At 45.7% G+C, this 24464-nt stretch overlaps 1 protein-coding gene across 1 annotated transcript in view; it reads left to right on the top strand.

Moving 5' to 3' along the window:
* Nucleotides 1–23192, top strand: part of CD6 (CD6 molecule) — a 50961-nt gene extending 27769 nt beyond the window's left edge. The window contains exons 2-11 of the mRNA XM_066611655.1: nt 1811–1894; nt 7375–7683; nt 10425–10730; nt 12638–12712; nt 14971–15114; nt 16414–16536; nt 16973–17077; nt 18873–18989; nt 21824–21946; nt 23029–23192. Of these exons, the coding sequence (XP_066467752.1) occupies nt 1811–1894; nt 7375–7683; nt 10425–10730; nt 12638–12712; nt 14971–15114; nt 16414–16536; nt 16973–17077; nt 18873–18989; nt 21824–21946; nt 23029–23126 (1484 nt within the window). The 3' untranslated portion in view covers nt 23127–23192. The remainder of the gene's footprint in view (nt 1–1810; nt 1895–7374; nt 7684–10424; nt 10731–12637; nt 12713–14970; nt 15115–16413; nt 16537–16972; nt 17078–18872; nt 18990–21823; nt 21947–23028) is intronic.
* Nucleotides 23193–24464: the final 1272 nt, after the last annotated feature.

Raw genomic sequence — 24464 nt, 5'->3', positions numbered from 1 at the left:
CTTAAAAACTGAGAATTGAACCTCATTCCACTGCTCGTTTGCATGATGTGCAGTGCAAACCTAGGCATGTCTACTCAGAAGTAAGCACTACTGTGTTCAAATGGGACTTACTCCCTAGAAAGTGTGTTTAGGATTGCAGCCATAATTCCTCCTATCTGTACTTCCTTTTCTACATTAAAATAAAAAATTAGCCAGATTTTCCTTAATAATACTTGTTGTTACAACTAGGAAATAACCTGAAACAAAATGTACAAAACTGCTGGTAAACCAAACATATAAAACTTGCATGCAAATATCCTGTGATGTGCAATCATAAAAAGGAAACAAGTTCATAAAGAAAACAAGAAATTTAATTCCAAATCTTGCTTATCCTGCTGCATAACTCACTGCCGATAACCACAGAATTGTCCATGATTTTTTATGGAAAACAAAAGTGATGTTGTGTCATCATATGTCATGGTTATCTGAAGAGTTTTGAAATCATTTGTCTAATCAGAGGTTTAGACAAATATAGTACATTTTTATGGGATACTATTGACATGGGCTAAATGGAGGACACAGCATGAGAAGGTCTTGGATAACTGAGGTGTAAATAATGAATATTGTATAAAATGTTACATATTTCACAAAAATATGGAAGTACATTTTGTGGTCGTTGTGCATGAAATTGAAAACTGGTCCTGAAGGGACGTTTGATACAAATCTGATAATTGCATGGATATCACTGATACACTGTTCGGGCTTGAGTTTCAAAACACCAGTTTATTTAATGTAGTTATTTCATGTCTCTTGTAATCTATGGCTTGTGTAAACTTTGAAGGTTTTTCAGCATATTTTAAGCAGCAAGCAAAATGAAGTAAAGAATACAGTTGTATATAGTACCTGCTTTTAAAGCCTCCAAATAAGTACCAAATTAAAAATGGTAAGAAAATATTCAGAATAAATTTATTAAATGTTCTGATGAGTAAATTGGAGCGCATTAAAAAAAAATTCCAGAAAAATGTATAAAGCTTTAGATTCTGCTAACTCAATTGTGTGTTTTAACTTTGGTGACGTTATTTATCTATAAGTATCTCTTCCTTTAGAGTTATGTTTGGAATAAACAGTTTGGCTTGTGGGAGACTCCTTAGTGGCATTATGTTTTCTCTATTTGACTTTTCTATGCTTGCTGTGAACCAGGAGGGTGGAACTTTTAATATTTATAAGAACAGATACTCCATATTGAGTAAGTAGCACTTTTCAGCTAGAGAAGATCCACCAAAGGACAATGCCTTAGCAATCATGCAAGTTTTCAAGTTCTAGCTATCATTGAATAATGTACAGAAAAGCCACATCAACTTCTTTATTTCGCATTTATTTATTTTTCACATTTTTATCCATGTACACAGCTGCTCCCCTTCTTTTGTTCTCACAACAACCCTGTGAGATAGGTGAGGCTGAGAGGTGACTGGCCCAAGGTCACCCAAGAAACTTAATGACTGAGGGGGGCTTCGAACCTGGATCTTTCAGGTCTAAGTCCACCTCCCAAACCACTACACCACCCTGGCTCTCCCATACTTTAGGCTGTCCTATAAAGTTCTGCCATGGACAGTGATGTGCCCTTTGAAAAATCTGTAAGTGGTCACCGATGTATCATTTCATACATTTATATATGGCACCTTCAACTGTGGTCTCAGGGCCATTTACAAATAAAAATAAAAGCACACAGTAATCAAAACAGAAAACAAACCGCAATGGCGAGAATTAAACCAGCTGTAAAACCAGCCACTAAAATCCATAGTCATTCATATGCATCACTGTTTTTTTGCAGTTCAGGCAAAGCCAACCGAGTCTTCTTATGCATTCCCTTCGATCTCCACGAACACTACTGAGGACAGCACAACATCAGGGCCAAGTAAGTCTATGAAAGGTAGGCTCCAGTGAGGAAAAGCTGTTTTGTTTTTGGGGTGCTCTTCTCCATGGACGATGGTGGGATAGCAAATAGTAAATTTTATTTGACAGGTTGAGGGAGTGTTGGGAATGCAGGGACAAATGGAGGAGTGGTTCATATGGCAAGTTCTGCTCCTGCTGCTGCTACTATTCTTACACCTACACATTCATCCAGTGCCCTTTGAACGGTATGTTATACAGAGCCATTTTTGTGGGGTGATGGCATGGTGAAGAAGCCACCTGTCTCTCTTGTGGTGAATGTTCCTATACATGTCAACATCAGCTACCAAACATCTCCTCTTTCAACTCACGTTTTGACATTTTGAAAGGTTCCCAGGATGTGGTGAGCTACTTCTTCTGAGAGATCTAAGCTTCTCCACTTTCCAGTCTCTCTAACTCTATTTCCCCAAGTTTGTATCTAATTCTGGTAATGGGTCACTTCTCGTGGTGGGGGGGGGGGGTAGGAGGAAGAGTACTGTGTCTGTTCCCTATTTCCTTGCTTTTGCTGAGCTGCACTGCTCCTTCCCTCATTGAGAGATCAGGAGGGGAAGATATGGTTGGAAAAGGAGGCTAAAGTTCACCCCATACTTCTTGACATCCCTGAAGAGGATTCAAGGGCATGCTTCAACTTTGTGCAGGACAGTGAAAATATCCACATCTGAGGCTGACTTAACTTGAGTTGAACTGTTGGTCCACATCGCTCAGTACTGTCTATATACATTGACAGTAGCTGTCCAGGGTTTCTGACAGGGGTCTTTCTCACAACTACCTGAAGATGCTGCCAGGGATTGAACTATGTGCTTTACCATGAACTCATCCCAAGCTAGGCCCATAGCCAGGGAGACAGACCAGGGACAGACTGCACTTGCTCCCAGTGTGGAAGGGATTGTCACTCCCGAATTGGCCTTTTCAGCCACACTAGACGATGTTCCAGAACCACCTTTCAGAGCACGATACCATAGCCTTTCGAGACTGAAGGTTGCCAACACTCATCCCAAGCTATGATCCCTGAGCTAGTGGTACCAGCCAGACCAAAAGTGGCACACCAAAGAGTTGTACTCTGCTTCTGTCGTGTACCACATGAAGTAAGAATGCACTGCAAAGTCCTGTGAAAGACAATCCAATATGGTTCACTCCACTCTCTTCTGACCACCTCCTGCCTCTCTAGTCCATAGTCTGATTGCCCTTTAGAAGGCAGGAATTGAAGAGTGTCAGGCATGGGAGGCAGCTAGGATGGCACCCCATGTAGCACGGCCACCAGTTGCTGAACTCTGTTCTTCTCCTAAAAAGACCTTAGCACTGAGTCCAGTGTCTTTGCTAAAATTACCAAAACAAAAATGTATGGTAAGCAGCTTCAAATGTGGACTTAGAATGGCTTTGGATGTGCAGGCAGCTAAATGCACAGTCACTTTCGTGTTTGGTAGACAGCACTTCCACAAAAGGACTTTGCAGACTGAAGTTGCAAAGGCTGTGTGGGCAGCTGCAACTTGATGTGAAAGTGCTCCGACATGAAAAAGAAGTACCATCAATACAATGTAGACATGACGGCAGACCAAGCTGGATCCTGCAGGCGAGCTGCACAGGATCCTCATGTCCAGATCTGCTCTTAAAACCACGCAGAGAAGCCAGGTGTTATTTAACCATGATGTCAAAATGATTTGGAATAGAGAGCAGGTTATGAACATAACTCTGTCAGAGGAAATGGTCCTAAGGACAAGAAGTACGGCATTGGTTAACATGGTTCCAAAACCTTGAGTAGCAAAAGGCCATATTTGACTTCTGTCAGCTGGAGAGTACCCAACGGCATCATCAAGGATGCTTCAGGAAATGTGAACGAAAGGCTCTCTGGGTTTTTTCAGCAGCTTTTTCAGCAGTGGATGCTGCAGGTCCCTCCCCACAAATCATACCCTGCTTCATCCATTATTCTTCCTCATGTGCTTCAAACAGGCTGTCTGCATTTTTTTAAAAATGCTACTCCTCCAACAGCTACCCTGGCTGCTGGTTCATTTCCGGTTCCAATTCAAGGTGCTGGTTTTGACATTTAAAACGCTTCACAGTTTTTAGTATGAGGCAGGGACATGCGGTGGGCGGGGAGGCAGGTGAGACAGAGCCTCCCCGCCAGAGTCCTTTGAGAGGAGCCGCTCTGCACATGGGTTGTGGGTGCTTGGGCGCCTCACACAGCAGCAGCGCTTTTTGAAGGACTCCAGTAGGGAGGCTCTACCTCACCTGGCTCACCTGCCTCCCCACCCACCGCATGTCCCTGGTATGAGGTATCTCAGTACCACTTTCTTCCATATCATTGGCCTATTGTTGTTGTTATTGGAAGGGGCTCTGCTGTGTGTGCTATCTCTGCCTGAGCCCAGGTTGGTGGCCACTGGAGTAGGTCCATCTCTGTGACAACAGAATTGGGCCAATAATGAGATAAGAATGTACCCATCAGTATGCGTTCATCCTTAGGTCCATTTCTTGGTTCTGCGAGCTGTACAATTCAGGGTGGAGAGCATCTAAAGCACATTGGCACAGGATTAATTTTGGAGTTTGGATACTCTTATATCCAGTCCCCATAGTCCATATGCATAAAGTTCAGGCAGGTTTCGTTTACATAGGTCTCCAGTCCATCTCCATGGCTGTCAAGGAGTAGGATCTGTATCCCCTTGGAAGGGACAGGGGAAATGCAACCTGTATTTTCTAGCAATGCCATCTATGTTTCTGGGCATGTGGTATGGTGACCAAATGAAGGCATGGACAGATTCTGTGCATATATAGCCAAAGCTCCCTGTTGGGATTCCTCCCAATGAGTGATACCTACTTCATCACTGGTTTTGAGGTTAGCCGGAGCTTAATGTGAGTGACATTACCTCAGTGACATTTTCATCAAAAAGGCAGGAAGCTGTGTGGGTGGCAGCTTGTGTTTGCACCCAATCCACTGGTGAGGGACTGAGCAGGGTTGGGGTTGTTTTCTTCAGCAAACTTTTCCTGAACCCATTGGTTGGATCTGGGGATTTCGGTACCCACCTAAGGTGTGGCTCACTGCAGGAGTCACTGCAGTGGATTGCATGCAGAGAACCCACTGATAGCTAGGTCACTCATGAGCTTTAAGGCTTAACATGAGTTCTAGAAGCACTGTTGGATCTTTGAATGCAATGCAGTGTCTAGACCATTCACTCTTTCTTGATTGTTCAACCCACACATGCACTCTCCCTGTAGTAGTTTCACCACTGGCCTAGTGAGATACTACAGCTCTCTGAAGGTTCTATGAGAAAGCAGAACTAAGCACGACACTGCCCAGTTGTGTCCCCCATTGTGATAAACTAAAGCATGCAGTCATGCCATGGAACTGTGTGCTGCATGCTGTGATGGGGGTAGCAATCAGGAGATCGGTTTGAAGTAAGGGAAAATATTTTCCCTGTATCACTGTCTAGGCTCCCTGGTGGCCTAAGGGTCTCCTTGAACCTACAACAGCTTAAATAGCTGGTTTAAGCTGAAGGAGAGAAAGGGGTGGGGTGGACTACTCCAGCATACAGGTTTGCAGCCAAGATCCACCCCCTCCAGCCCACTCCCTGTCCTCTGCCCTCCCTGATCCACCCAGAAACCCCCCTGCCCTACTCCTCGCTGCCCTGAAATCACGCAGCCAACTCACCTGCCCTGGTGTGCCGCACTAGTGATCCTTGCCCCTGTGCCACCAAGGGCCAGGACCACATAATGCCGCCACCCCATAGAGGAGAATGCCACCACACCATCTAGTCTGGGGACCTTTTGAGGGCTGAAGGAGGCTGTGTGCGGACTCCTCTGGCCTCCAAAGGCCCTCCAAGGCCTCCAGAAGACCTTAAAACGTCACTTCCAAAAACTGGAAATGAGGTCTAAAGGCCCTCCTTAAGGCCTCCAGACAGCGGTAAGAAAGGTGGGGGGGGGGTAGGAAGGCGGCAACGCCCCCTCAGACATGGCATCTGGGGCATTTGATTGCCTTGACCCTCCTAGGTATGCCAGTGGTGTGCAGTCCATGATCCTTGGTGGCACAGTTCTGATACACCATCACAAGGCCTTTTATGACAGCTGGAACCTTATCACACTGTCGTAAACTGTTGTAATACTGTTAATAATAATTAATAATAATAAACATAGGATAGAATTGAGCTGTAACTCTCAGGAAGTTCAGCCTGCTCCTGATCAGGACTTCTAATTCAGTCTTGTATTCTGAAATTTTCTCCGTGGCTTGACTATGGGATTGTTGTTGGCATCCTTCAGTCTCGGAAGACTATGGTATTGCACTCTGAATAGTGGTTCGGGAACAGTGTCCTCTCCAGTGCGCGAAGCCTGGGTGAAGTAGATATGGAGGATAGATTGTTACCCATGCAGCAAATCCCCCCTCTCCACATTGCTGAAATGGTCCAATGGAAAGGCAGAAGCCAATACAGTTGGTTCCAGCGGCGTCGCAGGAGTTGCCAGAATGTGACTGTGTTCAGCCATGAACTGCTTCAGGGACTCTGGCTCTGGATTTTGCCTCAAGGTTGACTCCTGAAGCCTTTTCCATAACTGGGTGTAGCCACAAGGCAATGGAGGTTTGGGATCAGAGTTTTCCTTCTCTCAGATGAGCTGCCTTCCCAGGCTAAAGTGTCCCATCTACCCGGTGGCTGTTTAGTCGCCTCTTACGACAAGTACAGCCAAACTGAGGGCCTATTCTTATCCCCCAGCCCCCAGGGGTTGACTATGGGATAAGGAGGGAAAATGAAAACAAGCGATTTCAGATTACGATTCTTGCATAAGGTCATAGCATTAGTACAGTATTATACATACAAGGCAACAGCATACACATCTGAAGGACATAATTTCCAAATGAAAATAAGGGCATTTGGAAGTCATGGTGTACAATCCATTATGTCCATTATTGACATCTACTATCTCATGAAGAAATGGAAATGTAGAAATAAGAGACATCTTACAGTCAGCTCCTGTAGTCAGCCTGCCAGCTAAATATACAGTAGCATAGTCCTTTCCATGTATTTATTTTTCAGTTTTATACTACGTACCTTTCCTCCAAGGAGCGTGAGGCAGTATACATGGTTCCTTCCCTCCTTTTGTCTTCCCAACAACCCTGTGAGATGGATGCGGCTGAGATCGTGACCAGCATAAGGTTATGCAGGAAGCTTCATGGCTGAGGGGGGATTTGAACCTGGATCTTTCAGGTCTAACTCCTAAACCACTACACCATCCTGTCTCTTTTATACCTGATATAAGATCCCAGAGATCATTAGGCTTCTGCTATATGGGTACCCACCCTGTTATTGCAGTGTGTAGTGTATTGTAGTATTGTAGTGTGTACAGTTGTAGTTTGTTAAATTGAGTCTAGTCCTTTAGACATGTTTTTCAACTGTATTGATCCATCTATTATTTCATGCCAGCATTGCATGACTCATGATCCATCAGTTCTCCACTTCTTTCCCTCAGAAACTCACAGGTTGCGTTTGATGGATGGAAAAAGCAACTGTTCTGGCAGGGTGGAGTTTGAAGAGAATGGTGTCTGGGGCACCGTGTGCGATGACAACTGGGACCTGAATGATGCTGAAGTTGTGTGCCGGCAGCTGGGTTGTGGATGGGCCATTCATGCTCGGAACGCCTCCTATTTCCAGAAGGGGACAGGTCCCATTCATTTGGATGAAGTGAAATGCTCAGGGAATGAGTCTTATTTATGGGATTGTCCATCTGAGAGGAACCATGACTGTGGACACAAAGAAGATGCTGGTGTGGTGTGTTCAGGTCTGTTTGATGGAGTGCATTTATTTTTCCATGTGTTTGTATTTGTCTACTGGTGCATTCTTATCTTAAGGTAGCCAACTTCCTAAGTCTGAAGGGAGGAACTTGCTTCATTAGCAAAGCTGCCCAATCACCTGCCCAATTGACAGACTGATTCTTGGATGCCCTTCAGGGCTTGAAGTACAGGCCAGGAAGATGAGAGGGTAGAAGTTGCTTGGTTTCCTTCTCTGAACAGCTTTTGTGAGGTTAGAGATCCATTGCTATCCTTCACTCTAGCTGCCAAGACCGGCAACTCTTCTGCACACTTGGAGTAGAGGATAGCACGAGAGTACAAGAAACAGAGGAGATTTTTCCACCTTTGTTGAAGCTAGAAGAAGAACCCAAGGCACTTCCAACCTTGCACCATTCTACTTTGAGCTTGGCAGAGCAACCAAAACCTGGTATAGTAACAAACGGCAGGGGTGGGGCAAGCCCATCCATGAGGCCGACTGAGGCAGGCAGCAGATAGGCAGGGCGGTGCCCAACTCTGTCTTCCCACTCGCCTTCACTGCCGCTGTTCCTCCTCCCACTCCCTGGATTGGAAAAAGAAGAGGAGGCAGAGTGGGAAAGGATGTATGGAGGAGAGTGATCAGCCAGAATGTCTGAGCCCTCCACACTTCTTCTTCCACTCAGATCCCCACTTTCACTTCCAGTCCAAGAAGTAGGAAGATCAGAGACTGGCACATCACCAGGAAAAGCAGGGGTAGCATTTGGCATGCTGCCTCAGGCGCTAGGAGTCTTGAGCCAGCCCTGGGCAGGGATTAGACAAAACTGAGTTCCAGGCCTGATTTGGTCTGCAGGGTATGAGTTGTCACCCCTATATGTGCAGATATACCTTGTCTGCTATTAAGGAGGGGCACATACATCCTGTGGTGAAAATATTTGGTTTCTCCCTCTTTTTGTCTCTTTTTCACCTCTTTTGGATCCTTCTCTCACATTGAGATTTCTGAGATGCCTCAGCATCTTGACTGCTGACTCCTTTGGATGCAATAGCCATGTTTCTCCCACTTTTTCCCTTTCTTTTCCAATTAACCAGTAACAGAGATCTTGGCTTTAAGCTAGCTCACTGGATTGTGAAAATCACCTTACTCCTAAGAGCGGAAAAATCAGAAGCCTCAGGCAGCCTCTGACCAACCCAACAAGTAAAATCTGGCTAAAGTCCACAAGTTATTAAAAGTGGAGTGGCATAACCCACATTACTCATTTGTCTTCTTAAAGGGACCCCCAAGGACTTGAAGACTCTCCATTATACTGGGAGGGAGGCTTCCCCAAGACAAACTCATTTTGGTTTCCCTTGGCCTTGGATGGTGGCAGCAATCTACTGTCCCAGTTTTAACACATTTCAGGACAAAATGGTGTTCAGGAAGTGGATAATGGTTGCTCAGTGTTGCACTCTGCATCAGTCTGTTCACTACTGCACTTCTATTATGGAAGACTAAACAAAAGCAGTAAACTCCACTGTTATACCAACGTCACAGCCCACCAGGTACAAGTCAAAGTGCTGGTTATCACCTTTAGAGTACTAAACAGCTTAGGACTAGGATACCTGAAAGAAAAAAAAAATTCCACCTGAATCTGACCACCCATTGAGGAAAGCCTTTGTGGTTTCCACCATCTTTTGGTCTGTCTGCTTGAATCTGGACCAAATCCTATCCAACTTGCCAACCCTGGTGTAGTTATGCCAATGGGGTGTGCACTGCATCCTGTGATGGGAGGGTAGTTTTGGAGGCCTCCAGAAGGTAAGGGAACATTTGTTCTTTCGCCAAGGGGCTGCATTGCAGTTGCACTGGGGCTGGAAAGTTGGATAGGATTGGACCCTGAATCTGTTGTTTGCTCTTTCTTGTCTAATGTCTTATCAGCCACGTCTTCTGATTTATATGTGTGTGTGTGTGATTCTTCAAATTTTAAAACATTCTTTTATTGTTTATTTTATATCAGCTGCCTTAAACTTTTTTTTTTTTAATTGGGGGGAATGGAAAGGTGAGATAGCAGTTCCCCAATCAATACATAGTAATATGTACATATGTAATATGATGCGAGGAACATTTAGGCTGTCTTCACCCAGGACACCAAAGGTGCTTTTGAGTTTCACACTGAACAGAACAGGCAGAAAGATGTTCCCTTGCTCTGTATTGGAACTCATTTTTAAAATGGCATCCTATGAGGGAGAGGCAAGAATATCGTCCCTCCCTGCAGCTCTCTGAAGAGACTGATGAATGTTGTTTCATGGTGAGTCTGGCTTTGCTTAGAGGCATTTCTTGTGTGTGTGTGAGAGAATATCACTAGCACAGGATACGAAAGCAAAAGAAAGTCATTTTTACACTGAGCAAAATCCTACTACTGCAGGTTTTACATGTTCACTTGCCCATAGGCACCAATTTGTCACTCCTGAATGCTTTGATTGTAATGCAGAAGACAGAAGAGAGACTGTTTTTAATTGAATGTATGGTCAGATCACTGTGACTGCCTCAGTCTGTTTGCAAATGCAAGAAATGGTTCCACAGTTCTTAGCATCATATATGAAAAGGGCATCTTTGTACCAGTCCAGATCCAGCCTGCAAGATGGTGAAATCTGACCAGTTCATATAACCTTGATGGCATATTGCAGCAAGTGGTGTCAGGCTGGCTTTTTTCTTGCAGTTTTTTTCCCCCTTTGCTGACTCTACCCCCTTTCCTCTTCCCCTCCCCCCACCATTCCTACACAGAGCACCAAGAGTGGCGGCTGTCAGGTGGATTAGACCCTTGTGCTGGCCGAGTGGAGGTCTATTACCAGGGTGTCTGGAACACAGTATGCGATAGTAGCTGGTACCAGGAAGCTGCTGATTTGGTCTGCCAGTTTTTGGGGTGCAGTGAGAAGGCCTCGTCTCCAAAGGAGCCTTTCAACCACACATTGCGGGGCAGGATGTATTTTGATTGCTCTGTAGATGACGACTCACTTGCCGAGTGTTTCTGGCGCTACAACAACTCCAATCTATGTGGCCAATTCAAAGCTGTTGGTGTGATATGTAATGGTAATGAATACTTGGGCTTTAACAAGGATCTCCATTCCATCTTCTTTTTCCCTCTCCCTCTCTTTCTTGCTCTGGTCTGGATTTCAACCACTGGGGTGGATAATGGCAGAAAGACTATACTCTTCCCACCACCATCTCTTCAGAACTTTCCTGCCCCACTTGCTTCAACTATCAAGAGCTTGTCAGTGTTAATTTCTTGCCAAACACACATCTCACATGTGACACCAAGTTATTTTCCTAGAGTTTTTAGGTTTTATTCTACTGCTCTGTTTGAGTTTTTAGTGCTTGCTGCTTTATCATTAGTTCCTCATTAGTGCAATGGTCTGTTTTATTACTTTATTGTTAGTATGTATTATGTGACTGTTATGTGGCTGCCATAGAATAATAATAGTGAAGATCAAACAAGCAAACAAGCAAATGTGTATGTGTTACTTAACAACAGGGATATGTTCTGCAAACCCTGTTGTTAGGTGCATTCATCATTGTCCAGACAACCTCTTTTGGCAGCTGGGTAGTACCCCAGAATGCCTTGCAGAGGTGGGAAGGTAGGAAGGAAGGCAGCTAGTTGGCGAAAGCACTAGGGAAGTGTGCAAAGCATGGGCTAGCCCAGTGTTTCTCAAACTATGGGGTGGAACCCACTAGGTGGGTCATGAGCCAATCTCAGGTGGGTCCCCATTCATTTCAATATTTTATTTTTAATATATTAGAATTGATGCTACCATGGTATGTGACTGCATTTGGGGAAATGTTACAGACCTGTACTTTTAACAAGCTACTATGTATAATCTTTTAACAATGATAGTAAATGGGACTTAAGTGTGGATAGGATTGCAGCCTAGGATTGTTAAAAATGTTCCTTCATGATGATGTCACTTCTGGTCATGACATCACTTACAGTGGGTCCTGACAGATTCTCATTCTTAAAAGTGGGTCCCGGTGCTAAATATGTGAGAACCACTGGGCTAGCCAGTTGAGCCAGCAAGGAAGGAGGGAAGGAAGCTAACCCAGTGAGTTCAGCAGGACTACCATTGTATATGTGGTCCGTCGTTGGCTGGAATGTTGCTGTGTGGTGCGTACCTGTATAATGATTACTTTTAAGTCAATTTAGGACAGTGGTGGCAAGCAAGACCCTTTGCCTGTGTGTCCCAAAATAATGTGCCGATCCTAGCATAACCTTGTGGCAGTGCATGGAAGACAAACATTAAATAAGGAATAGAGGAAGGAGCAAATTGTCAAAAGGAGAATATATTGTAGACATTGTGAAAGAGAGCCATATGTCTTCAGGATAGACACACTGTAAATTCTTAAAAATGTGTGCTACATCAGGTGGACACAGTGGTCATTATCAAGGTAAATGGACACATCACCCTGGCTAATTTAGTAAAGGAGGAAAGAGTCACTGATATTTGCAAGTCCTGGTGTTTCCATAAAAGATTGGGAAAACCTGCATGGTTTGTATACATCCACCAATTTAAAAAAGAGGCCACCCTTAGACTGGGTGAGGGCCAAACAACTAGTTACATTAAGCATGTCCTTAGTACTAATGGAATTATGTTTAATTCCCCCCCCCCCCAATAGAGGAGCTCCAAATCTGACTGGGACCATGCTGGATAGGAGGGGCTCTTGAACCCTGTGCTTGCATCATAGTCCTGTCTGATAATTTGGAAGGATAAACTCAAGATATCAATGCTGATGACATTAGTAACAGTAATGTGGAGTTTGGCCCTCAGATAGGAGAGAGAACGGGGAGGAGTGCACGACAGCACCTAGGTGTGATCATTGGAAGACGCTGCCTGGTTGAACCATGGCTAATTGTAGCTCTGTCTCCCTCTCTCTAGCCCTAAAATGGTTATGTTTCTCAGGTGTTTTCCTCCACCCCATTCCCATGTTCTGTTTCTGGATTTCAGGCTCACGGGGTCTCAGGCCCAAAGACACTCCAGAGGACAAAGGAGTGACACCAAGCTCCCAACTCCCCACTACACGTAAGTAGATGTCTCTTTGAGGCACTTTCTTTTTCAGACAGTGCAGCCCTAGTGCAGACTGGCTGTATATTGCAGCAGAAAAACCACAGGGGAGCTCATTACACTCTGCTCTCCGACTGCAATTTAGAGAGCAATAATGTGAACAGCAGCATCTGTCTCAGACCTGCTCCATGTTAGCAGGTAGACTCACAATTTCTGTTTGGCTGACACATGGCGGCAGGGTCAGTAACATTCACAGTGAATATATTGTACAATTCTATTCTGTAATGCACTGGGACATGTGGTGATGAGGGTCAATCTTCTAGCAGAGACTGGCTGAGCTTGTCTTCTGTGATATGCACAGAAGGGTGGAACAGGCAGAAAAGACTTTAGCTGTCATTGGCTGAGCAATTTCTACAGTTCTTTGGCTGCCTTTGGTGAAGCCACTCTTGAGTCTGAATTGACTGTAGAGCAGGGATTCTTAACCGCTTGGGGACAGGGGAACCACATGATGGGGGAATGGGACGATTTCTTAACAACTGTTAAAAACTGTTATTTGATTAGATTATTAACTATCACCATTATCAATATGGATTGAGGCATTCTATTCCTGGCCAGGCATGTGTAAAGTAGCTATCTAGTCCCTCAAAAATGCCTCTCCTCTCTAGGCCCACTGTCAGGACTGCTTTGGGTTTGCTTCCAGCTTAAGGTTTCTTCACTGAAGCCCTAAGCAAAGCGAAAAATTGTGAAAACTGTGAAAAACTGGGTAGAAGGTTTATGAAGAACTGTAGCTACTGATATCTTTTGAAGTCATATTGGTACCTAACAGGATTGGTGATGATGATGATGATTTTGACAGTTTGGCGAAGGGGGTATGACGACATATTGGGCAATCCACTGGGGGTCTGTAATTGTAAAAAGATTAGAGAGCGGGGCACAGCAAGCAGAAATACCTGAGGGAGAAGAGAGAGGAGAGGCAGGGAAAAGGAGGTGGCATTAGCTTAGAAAAGCAAATTAACAAGGGATTCAGGGGAGGGGAATTGGGAAAGGCAAAATCTAAAAAGGAAAGAAAAACTGTGGGAGCAGGTGGGCAGTTAAGGGAGTCATATGTGTCTTGGAGTTGCTGAGGTGAGAAAAACTGGCATTCACATATTGATTTGAAATAAGCTGCCAAATCTTGGCCTGCAAGCCTTTGGCATTTTGCTGACACAGTCAGCAGTGGAGGGGGATGCTCTCTCCCCACAAACAGCTTCCCTTATTTTTTTCCCATTAAGCAACAGTCTAGGTTAGTTTGACCTCACTGAAGACATATGTGCAAATGGTTCTCCTGAGGCCTGTGGGCTTCCAACTCTTCACAAGTTCGCACACAAACCTTCTACCTAGTTTTTGACTCAGGGCTTTGTTTAGGGCTTCAGTGAAGAAACCTTAAGCTGGAAGCAAACCCAAAGCAGTCCTGACAGTGGGCCTAGAGAGAGGCATTTTTGAGAGACAAGAAAATGGTTTTAGAGAGACCTCACTTCTCAAGGTTTGCACACCTTTTGTGCCACTGTTGCTCCTAGGCAAACACCTGTTGGGCATCCCAATCCTGAACTGCCTGGAGCGTGGGGTTGCCATGGTGGCGAAAACAGCTGCCGAGCCCACCCCAGGCAGCTGCCGCCGCCTCCAGGAAAAGGGGACGTTCATCCCCTTCCCCCAAGTAAACAGCCCCGCAATGGGGCTACTCAATTCTACGGCAGCTCTGGAGCTGCCGCAGAATTGGAGAGCTCCATGTCTGGCCTCGGGACCCGACATGGAGCACAGGATCCAGTGGAACTGAGCTCCACCAGCCCCACCCTCCTCCATCCCCCGGCCTGCCTCCTCCTTGCCCTCTTCCCATCCTCCCCCTACCTCCCCCTGATCGGAACACCTCCTCCCCACTTCCCCTACTCCTCCACCTACCTCTCCACCACCCAGCAGTTTGGGCGACTGCTGAGCAGCAGTGCACCAGCTTTCCACCAGTGTTAGCCCAGCACCAGCAGGCACTGGGCTAGCTCACAAACGTGCTTTTTGGCACATTTGGAACAGTGTGTGCAGGCAGTAAGCCTGCATGCACTATTTAGGATTGGGCGCTTCGTGAGGTGATAATGGGATGAAGGCACAAGCTAGGAGGGCACACTTTCCTCTGGGTTAAGAAAGAACAAAGAAAACACAGAAAAGAATAAACTTGGTCCAGCCTTAGGAGCCTCATTCCCTCTTTCTTCTCTCTGTCCTCCTACCTCTGGCTATGTTTCCTTCTGCAGATGTGGCTGGACCTGAGATTGAGTTGAAGGGAGCATCATACCAGACACTGCGAGTCCTTTGTATTGCCCTGGGTCTTCTTCTTCTTTTGACTGTACTGACCCTAATCACCATTTTGTGGAGGCGAAGGAAAAATGGTAACCTTTGTACACTGGGCATCACCGCAGGTAGAGGATTTTATGGGAAGTCTAGTGAGATAAGTGCAGTATAGTGTTCGGGGAGTTACTATCATCAAATTCAGTCATGGCTTTGAAATCTCTTCTGTAGAAATTAGAGTAACTGTAAAGGCTTAGGTGGATCCTGTCCATGCCATGGACTCACACAGTTACCAGACAGACATAGCAAACTGTCCAAGTTTCTTCATTTGATTTTTCCTTGCCATGTCCAGAAGCCTTTTCTGTATCAAGGCTATAATGCATCTTGGCTAATCTGCAGGTACATTTGCAGGAATAAGGGTTGATGTTACCTGAGAAGGGGTTAGGTGGGTTTCCTGACAGAGAATACACAGCACCTTCACCTCACCAAACTACAATTCTCAGGATTCTGACAGTTAAGGTGGAATAGATTTCAATCTGTGGCATAGATAGGATCGTTATTTGACATTTGAACAGAAAACTCCATTTCCTTCCAGTTGTGATAGAAACAGAATTGATACCACATACGTATCAACACAATGGGTTCTTACCCCCAAAAACTTAACAGTTTTAGGCAGGGGTTCTCAAACTTCTTGGTAGTAAAACTCCAGAGGTAAGTTCTTGCGGGGGAGGAGGAAATGTGGCGACATGATCCCCAGTATCGTGCCAATGTCAGGGTTGTCAGGGGCTTCCTTTTGCTTACAAGAAACTGCAGCAAGCTCCTGGGGGTGCGGAGAACCCCACAGAAGCCTCATCAGGGCTCACTAAAGTGCGGAGACTGTAAAGATAATGATCGCAACCCACTTCCGGTTTCACAATCACAAACCTGAAATGGGTTGTGATTGTTCTATTTTCATTCTCCACACTTTGGGGAGCCCTGCAGAGTCTTCTGTGGGGCGCCCTGCACCCCCAGGAGCCTACTGCAGCTTCTTGTGAAGCCCCTGCCACCCCCGACAGTGATGAGATTTTGGGGATCGCGTCATTACATTCCCCTCTGTCCGCCTCTTAAAAGGGTAAAGGTAGAGGGACTCCAGCTGGGGCATCATGACACTCCAGTTTGAAAATCTCTGGTTTTAGGAGTCACAGTTTCTACTGTCAGAGGCAAAAAACAAAAAAATGCTACAATCTCTGATTGGTCCAAGGTGGAAATGCCACCAGAGTTATAAGCATTGGGCAACAAAAAGCCAGTAAGATGGAAATGGTGGTTCTGCCTCGGAGTATACTCTCATGGTTGGAAGAAATGTTTGGCTGTGCACAGAAGCCCTTTGCAGTCTTACAGAATGAAACCCCTTTCCCTATTTCTGTTTGTAGACCATGCTATTTCCTCTGGTGCAGGAACTGCCCCAGTACTGGTGAATCACAGTGTGCCAGTCTCAACTCTGGGAGTGAATCATGACTATCGAGATGCCAGCACAATCCTCCCCAAAGGAGAAGGTAGCAGAAGCTGTTCCTTGCCTGCCTTGCCAGTCTCTCTGCTCCTCCCACATTCTGTCATATCTCTTTCCCCTCTTCCTCACCTATGGGACCACAGCTCAGGGGTGCAGCCTCTGCTTTGTATGCAAAAGTTCCTGTGTTCAATCCCTGGCATCTGCAGGTAGAATTGGAACAGATCTCTGTCTGAAAAGTATGGGGAGCTGCTGTCAATCAGTGTATGAATGTTATCCAGAACTGTGGGTCTGGATAAGCCCCTATATTTTCAATAGGAATCCTCTTGTCTCCACCAGAGTGGTTTGTTTTTAGTTTGGTCCCTTAATGTTCAGCACTACACCATCTTGGGAGGGCTGCCAAGGACTCTCTTTACCAAACCATGTGTAGTAGGTCTCCCTGATTAATGCTTGATCACGGCTCCCCTCTGTGTTCTCCCTTTCAGCCCCAGATGTGAGGCCTGCTGCACCCATTATGGAGGATTCTGACTCTGACTATGAACGCTACGATTTCAACAGCAAGCCACCTGTGGCACTCTCTACTTTCTACAGTGAGATTCTCATCATTACTGTCCTTGTGGGCATGTCCTGAAAAGACAGCCGGGGCCAAGCACCATGTTTCATGGAAATTCAGTTATGGGATCTCCCAGTGCAGCCACTTTCATGCAGCCACAGGTGGCTTTGAATTTGACTGGAGCAGTGGCATTAGGGGAGGGGGGTGTTTAACTCAGACCTTTGTAGAATCAAAGTTAGAAGAGTTCCACAAGTTCATCTAGTCCAACCCCCTGCCTGTAGCAGGAAAACCTCCTAAACCATCTCCAGCATATATTATCCTGACATAAATACTACTGCTGCCCAAAGCTACTGCTAGCCCTGCAGGGGCAAGATATTTTATGTATTTCCTCTGACAAGCAGACACGATTTAGATTTTGAAAATAGTCGGAGGGAAAAGGCTTCGATACTTCCTCCCACAGTACCACTTGTTTTGATCAAATTCATATTCCTTGTGGCCAAGGGCCAGTGCCACAAGTATAGCCTTGCTTGGCATGAGCCAGAGGATCATGCTCATGCAGGGGCATGTGCCAGGTCAGGCCCTGGCAAGGCTAGCAGCAGTGAAGATTCGCTGCTGCTGCTGCTGCTGTTCAACCAATGTCCAGGATCCAATAGGGAGTTTTTTCTGGGTGGTGGCGATGGAGGGCAATGGTGGTGGCGCAGCAGTAAAGCACTTTTGCCTTCCCCTAGTATTATACAACTCCTGGTTGCTCTGGTAGACCAATGCCCAATAGTACTAGGAGATTATTTAATTTGATCAGTTGAAAGAGGAATCCAGGCTTATTCGCGTCAGTACTGAGAAAGTGTATGATCAGATCAAGTGACCATTTCTCTTTAAAACTCTGGGAAAAAACCAATACTGGAAGGACACTTGTAAATATAGCTGAAGCTGTTTATGCACAACCTAAGGGAAAGTTAAGAGTCAATAATCAAAATTTGAAGTTTTTTGAACTTATATACTGAGGTTCAAGGATGCCCGTTATCCTCCTTGTTTTTATTACATGTATAGAATCTCTTGCTGTAAAGTTCAGGGAAAGTGTCAGTGATTCGGGAGTTAAAACATCTTATAAATCCACTTACAGTTGGCTCTGACTGCTTCCTTTTCTTCCCCTTGCACTATACAATTCCTAGATGCCCTCCCTTTGACGCAGCATCCAGGACTGGGACATCTGGGAATTGTTAAATGGTGCAGAGGGGCAGCTCTGCAGCTTCTCCCCACTGCTTCCTGGTAAATCTCCCCATTCAGCCCTAGGCCCAGTGGATGCTTGCTTGGAGGTGATGGGGAGCAGTGCAGCCCTCAGCACCATTTTCTAAATCCCAGATGTCCCAAGTCCCAGATGCAGTTTCAGGAGTGGGGCATCCAAAATTCATAAAATGGCTCCAAGGGGGGAAAAGGGCACTTTTCTGCTGCTACTCTACTCCCCATTGCCTCCCAGTAAGCATCCCCATGGGCACAGGAGGACCCAACAAGATGAAGGCTTACTGGGTGGGAAGTGGTGGGGGCAGGTAGCAGCAGCAGGCACCCAGTGTGTCTGTGTAGGAAGCTGCACATGCACATTTTAAGGGCTGGGTGGAAGGTTTCATGTTAAAGGAAGTACAGTGAAAGCATACAGTGACAATTCTGGTACTGTCTCTACAAACTTTGTGGTAAGGAGAAATTCTGCAGATCTCCCTGTCCCAAAGCTTGTAAAGCGAGTGGCTCCAGAAGTGGATGTGACAGCCTTGTTCCTTCTTTTCCCTTTTGCTGCAAGGGTCTAACAAGCTTGATCCAGTCTTTTTGGTTCCTGATTTCAGATTCTCTTCGACACAGAGCAGGTGGTGAAGACCTTCCTCCAGGCAACTTCCCCATGCCAGCTATGCATGAAGAAAACGAGTCCACACAGCCAGCAACAGTGTACTATCCCCAGGAGGGTAAGTGGCTTTCCAAGCAATTTTGTTTTTCGCACAATACCTGTTCAGTCACTGCTACATTAATCTAGGACATAGATCCACCCTCAGTGCCAGCTTTCATGGGATCTTCAGGCTCAAGACTTGCAGAGGAGGGGTCCATTAAGCTTCACTGTGGTGTACCAGAAGGGTGGCGGCAGCTGCACCAGTCTGGCCTTCTCCTTTTGCAGACGATATTTTAAAATTCCCAATTGCCCCAGATCCCAACACTGCGTCTGGGGTGGGGCATCCAGGAATTTTGCAATGGTGTCCAGCAAGAAAAGGGATGGGCTGCTGCAACTGCTACAGCCACAGGGATACCTACCAAGTAATGGGAGTGAAGCTGTGGCCACAGCAGACACTGGCAGCAGTACAAATGAGAACTCTCCTTTGCCTTCTGACCAGAAACATACATTTCTTCTTCCTGCTGGCCCATGCGCCCCCTCGTCCTCCTGTTCCCTGGATTGGGAAAGGAAGAGAGGAGACCACGAGGTGAAGGAAGTGGGAAGGGGAGGAGAGTGCTGAGCTAGAACACTGGAGAGTGGGAGGGGCAGAGGCTGCCACATCACTGGGTAAGAGGTGTAGCATTTGACATGCTGCCTCAGACATCAGAAAGTCTTGGACCAGCCCTGCTCAGTTGAGTCCCAGGTTTTGACCAGGTTTGCCATCAAAGATGCCTGCACCCTTGGCCAACATTTGCACAGACTGCTTCCCTCGCTGCCATATAGAATCCAAGCGTTGCACTCCAGTTTCCTCAGGGAAGAATCTTGTGGCTCATCTCTCAGCAGCACCGGTCGCTGAGCTATTGCTTGTGCAATCAGACTGACTCTCGGTCCTGATGCGTCACATGAAAATAACTATCCTAGGCTCCTGTGGTGTGATGCACATTCTACTTGTCTGTCCATGTAGCCACTTTCCCTTCTTCTATCCTCTACGCATCCCATCATCTCCTAAACGTATAAGGTACAGAATCTCCAGTGGTTGCAAGCAGTAAGGAAAGGATATCTAAGAGTTTGTTATGGGCTCTGACTTAGTACATTTGGATTTCAGATGATCCTAGAGGACTGATTCTCAATTATATGGGAGTTGTCTTTTCCATGTGAGCACCAGTGTTCATTTCAATGTACACTGTAGAGTACAAAGGAAAGACATATGTCTATGAATGCACGGCAGATATGCATCAGGTAGCCACTGGTAATTATGCCTCCCTTTGCATATCCACTACATCCAGGGCTCGCATCAGGGATTGGTATCATTCAGCAGCTGCTGAGGATGCTCAGAAAGAGCTCCTTCTGACTCCTGATTCTACCTCTGTGCCCATAGTCTTCAGGTGGTGAGGGCAGAAAAGATCAATCAAGACAGGAGGGGATCATGGATGTCGGTTTGTCACTCAGCTGGAGCTGTTCCATCTCTCCTCTGTGTATGGAAATGCACAATTTTGAGAGGGACTGTAATTCAGTGGTAGAGCACGTGATTTGCATATAGGTTTAGTCTCTGACAGCATCTCCAAGTAAGGCTCAGAAACACTCTGAAAACCCAGAGAGCTACTGCCAGTGAGTTTTGACAACGGTGACTGAGATGGACCAAAGGTCTGATTCAATATATGGCAACTTCATATTCATGTACTCACCACAGCAAGTCCAGCATACCTTAAGATCAGGTTAGATGTGAACCCCTCCTTTGAAGACTGCTCTGAGGAAAACCTGATTAAGGGCAAGCATAGCAGTTCTGCTCTCTCTCGGAAAGTGAAAGACACACATCTGTCTGATTCCATTCTGTTACGGGATGCTCAATGTATCCTTACAATGTATCTATGACAGCTCAGATCTTGGGGTGCTGGTGGACAGCTGGATGAAAGTGTCAACCCAATGTGCAGTGGCAGTGAAGAAGGCCAATTCCATGCTAGGGATCATTAAAAAGGAAATTGAGAATAAAACAGCTAATATTATAATGCCATTGTACAAATTGATGGTACGGCTGCACCTAGAGTATTGTGTTCAGTTCTGGTCCCCACATCTTATAAAGGACATAGTGGAACTAGAAAAGGTGCAGAAGAGTGCTACCAAAATGACGATTGGGATGGGGCACCTGCCTTTTGAAGAAAGGCTGTAGCACTTGAGGCTCTTCAGTCTAGAAAGGAGGGACATGATTGAGACATACAAAATTATGCAGAGAATTGATAGATAGAGGGATGCTCTTTTCCCTCTTACACAACACCAGAACCAGGGGACATCCACTAAAATTGAGTGTCGGGAGAGTTAAAAACAGACAAAAGGAAATATTTCTTTACCCAGTGTGTAATTCGTCAGTGGAACTCCTTGCCACAAGATGTGGTAATGGCATCCAGCCTAGATACCTTTAAAACAGAATTGGACAGATTTCTGGAGGAAAACCCCATCACAGGTTGCAAGCTATGATGGGTATGTACAGTCTGAGATTAGCTGGTCGCTCATTATGAGGGCTGGGTAGGAATTTTTCTTCTGTCATCTGAATTGGCCATGGATGGCAGTTTTTTTACCTACCCCAACTAGTGAGGGAGGGATATTCAGTAGGTTTCATGTATTAAAAATTGGTCACTGGGTTTAATAAAGTAACATAAGTTAAACTCAATTGCAATCTGGTGTATTCACTGGGGGGCATGAGCGTAAATAGAATGCTAGATGCAGGGAGGTGCCCGTGAGATGCGAGTATCTTGTGGTCTTGTGTGTGCTCCCTGAGGCATCTGGTAGGCCGCTGTGAGATACAGGAAGCTGGACTAGATGGGCCCTGGGCCTGATCCAGCAGGGCTCTTCTTATGTTCTTATGACTTTCTCCGGCAGCACCTACAGCCGAGGACAGCACCAGCACTTCTTCTGGGGATGAAGATTGGTATGAGAATATCCACAAACATGAACAGCCAGAGCAACAGGGAACCCATCCAGGAAACAAGCCTTTCTTTGGAGGTGAAAAGCAGACATTATGAATGGAAACACATTTAGCCTTTAGTCAAACTGAAAGGTCATCACAAGGAAAACATTTTGGCCACCTTTTCTAACTGTTAGAAACAGACGCAGAATGTACCTGCTTAGCTCTAGCATGTGGTTCTGTGAGGGTGGAATAGTTCACAAAGGGTCCAATCAGATTGTTATGGGATCACCACCCCCTTTTTCATATATCTGAAGTGGATCAGCTATTCAGAGTCATTCTGTTGTATAGGAACTCCCAGTTAACAGTGCAGGTTGGCTTAATGGGTTTAGCCAGGGGACCAGAGGTGTGTATTTCTATTGAGACTGAGTGCATCATGCAGTAGCCAGGTTCTGTAATGAAGCTGATACAACTGAACAGAAATGACTTCATAGTTTGATGCACATGTGCTCAGGCATAGTATTACATGCAAATGTGTGCATCTGAGTATATGTCACATGCAAAATCCAACAAAGGACTGTAACCCCAAAGTACAAAGGAAAGTGTGAGCCAACTTTTGATAATACTGTGATTAAAATTCTGTAGGACTGCTGAAGGCCAAATAAAAAAGCTTTGATACTTTCCAAAACAATAAGATAGGCCTTGCCCAATAGCTTTGCAATCATTAAAGTTTTAATAGATTTTATTCTGTTAAACCTGCATATGAACAAAGCAATATTTAGGAATAATATTGTTTTGGAGGCTGGATCTAGTCCTGGGTTTTTCATTGGCCATCTCTGGTGTGGGTAAAACATTATGGGACCCTGGAGAGACATGGGTGCTGCACATTCTCATCTCAACATAGTATCAGTCGCTACCTATTATAGTCAAGCAACCTGACTGCAATGCATAGCTCCAGCTGAGAATTGCCTAAAGCGATCAGTGCTGAGCTACAGCTTTCCACCCCAAGCGTCAATACAGTTTTCTCTCTCATTACTTGATAGGACCTCCCAAGAGGCTACACAGCTGAATAGTCAGGTCACTAAACATTTCAGCTCTCCTCTTGTCATCTTCCTTCTGAGACGTGTCCTTCTGCTTCTTGGCAGCTGACCCGAATGCACTTCCTGTTTCTCTGCTTCAGGCTCAACAACTTCTTCCAGACCTGTGATGAACTGCGAGGCTGGGAATGGCTCGTCGGATAGCAGTGATTATGATGATATGTGGACTCCTTCATGTTAGGAGGCAGGGCTGCTATAGGGCCATAGCTCCATCTGTCTCCAGCCCCCACTTCAGAAGCAGCCAAGGACAGGACGTTTGAGAACTGAAAGGGACTGATCTGAGTTGTTTCCAGAGTCTCCATCATGAATTAGGAATTATTCTGAGAGACCATCAATGGCTTCTAGAATCACACACACACACACACACACACACACACACACACACACACACACACAGAGTCCTATGTACTAGCACAACATAGGTGAAATTGATATTCTTAAAGCCCCCAATGGGAGACAACTGCATTTCAGTTCCAAATAGGCAGTTGAGGTGGAAACAGGCCCAGGCAAATCATCTTGAGCTGTGTCACACCATATGCTTCCCCTGTCATGCTAGCAAAGAGGAATTTCAGGCAAAGTCTTCATCCTAGGAGTCTGAAACCTCAGGCTGCAGTGAATGTGGTGTCTTCCTTTGAGAATGGTTTGGTTTTTACTACTACATCTTTTTATGATAAAAAGTGGGGTGTTCCTACCCTACACCAACAGTCCTAACAAGACTGCTACTAGATTCTCTTCTCTCCCAGCTGACTCACTACCTAGTGCTGGGCCACAAGGGAGCAACACTGAACACTGGGGACTCACAGCCAAGGTGGCATGAGCAACAGAATGGCAGTGGATCCAAACCAATTAGCCACATTTATCCATTAGAGCAAGATTCACAGCACAAGAAATTAAAATTAATTTTTTAGGGATTAAAGTGTTTCTTCTGTAGAAGGCAAATCTGCAACCTTGGGGAACAGCCACAGGTCAGTGGCAGAGCACATGCATTGCAGGCAGACAATGCTAGAAGCCATCCCTAACATCTACTGCCAGCTCTGGCTGATACCCTGGAGAGTTGCTGCCAATCAGCTGGTACTGGGCTAGGTAGACCATATCTGACACATCATGTAGATTCATTTCTGAGAGGCTGGCAATGACTTTCTCAAAACTACTGTGCCCAAATGTGTGCAAGACAGCATCTGTCTGAAATATTCTAGGCCCAGCTGTTATTTGTGCCTAACACCCAACCCTAACCCATCCACACGTATGCTCCCCTATCTGATCAGATAGCTCTGATCACTGATCAGAGCTATCCCCTGATCCCCTCTCTGAGCTCTGATCCCCTATCAGAGCTATCCCCTGATCCCCTATCTGATCAGCTGATCAGATAGCTCTGATCACTGATCATATAGTGAGCAGCTGATCACTGCTCTGAGGATTCATTTCAGGTTTTCGAACAAGTCTTCCGAGTACTGCATCTGCCTACTGAACCTACTTCCTGCTGAGGCAGGAAGTCATCCAACTGCAGCAGTGATGAATG

The sequence above is a fragment of the Tiliqua scincoides genome, chromosome 1, assembly GCF_035046505.1.
Source record: "Tiliqua scincoides isolate rTilSci1 chromosome 1, rTilSci1.hap2, whole genome shotgun sequence".
NCBI lineage: Eukaryota > Metazoa > Chordata > Lepidosauria > Squamata > Scincidae > Tiliqua > Tiliqua scincoides.
The sequence above is the reverse complement of the archived record's forward strand: the minus strand, read 5'-3'. Positions and strand labels throughout refer to the sequence as shown.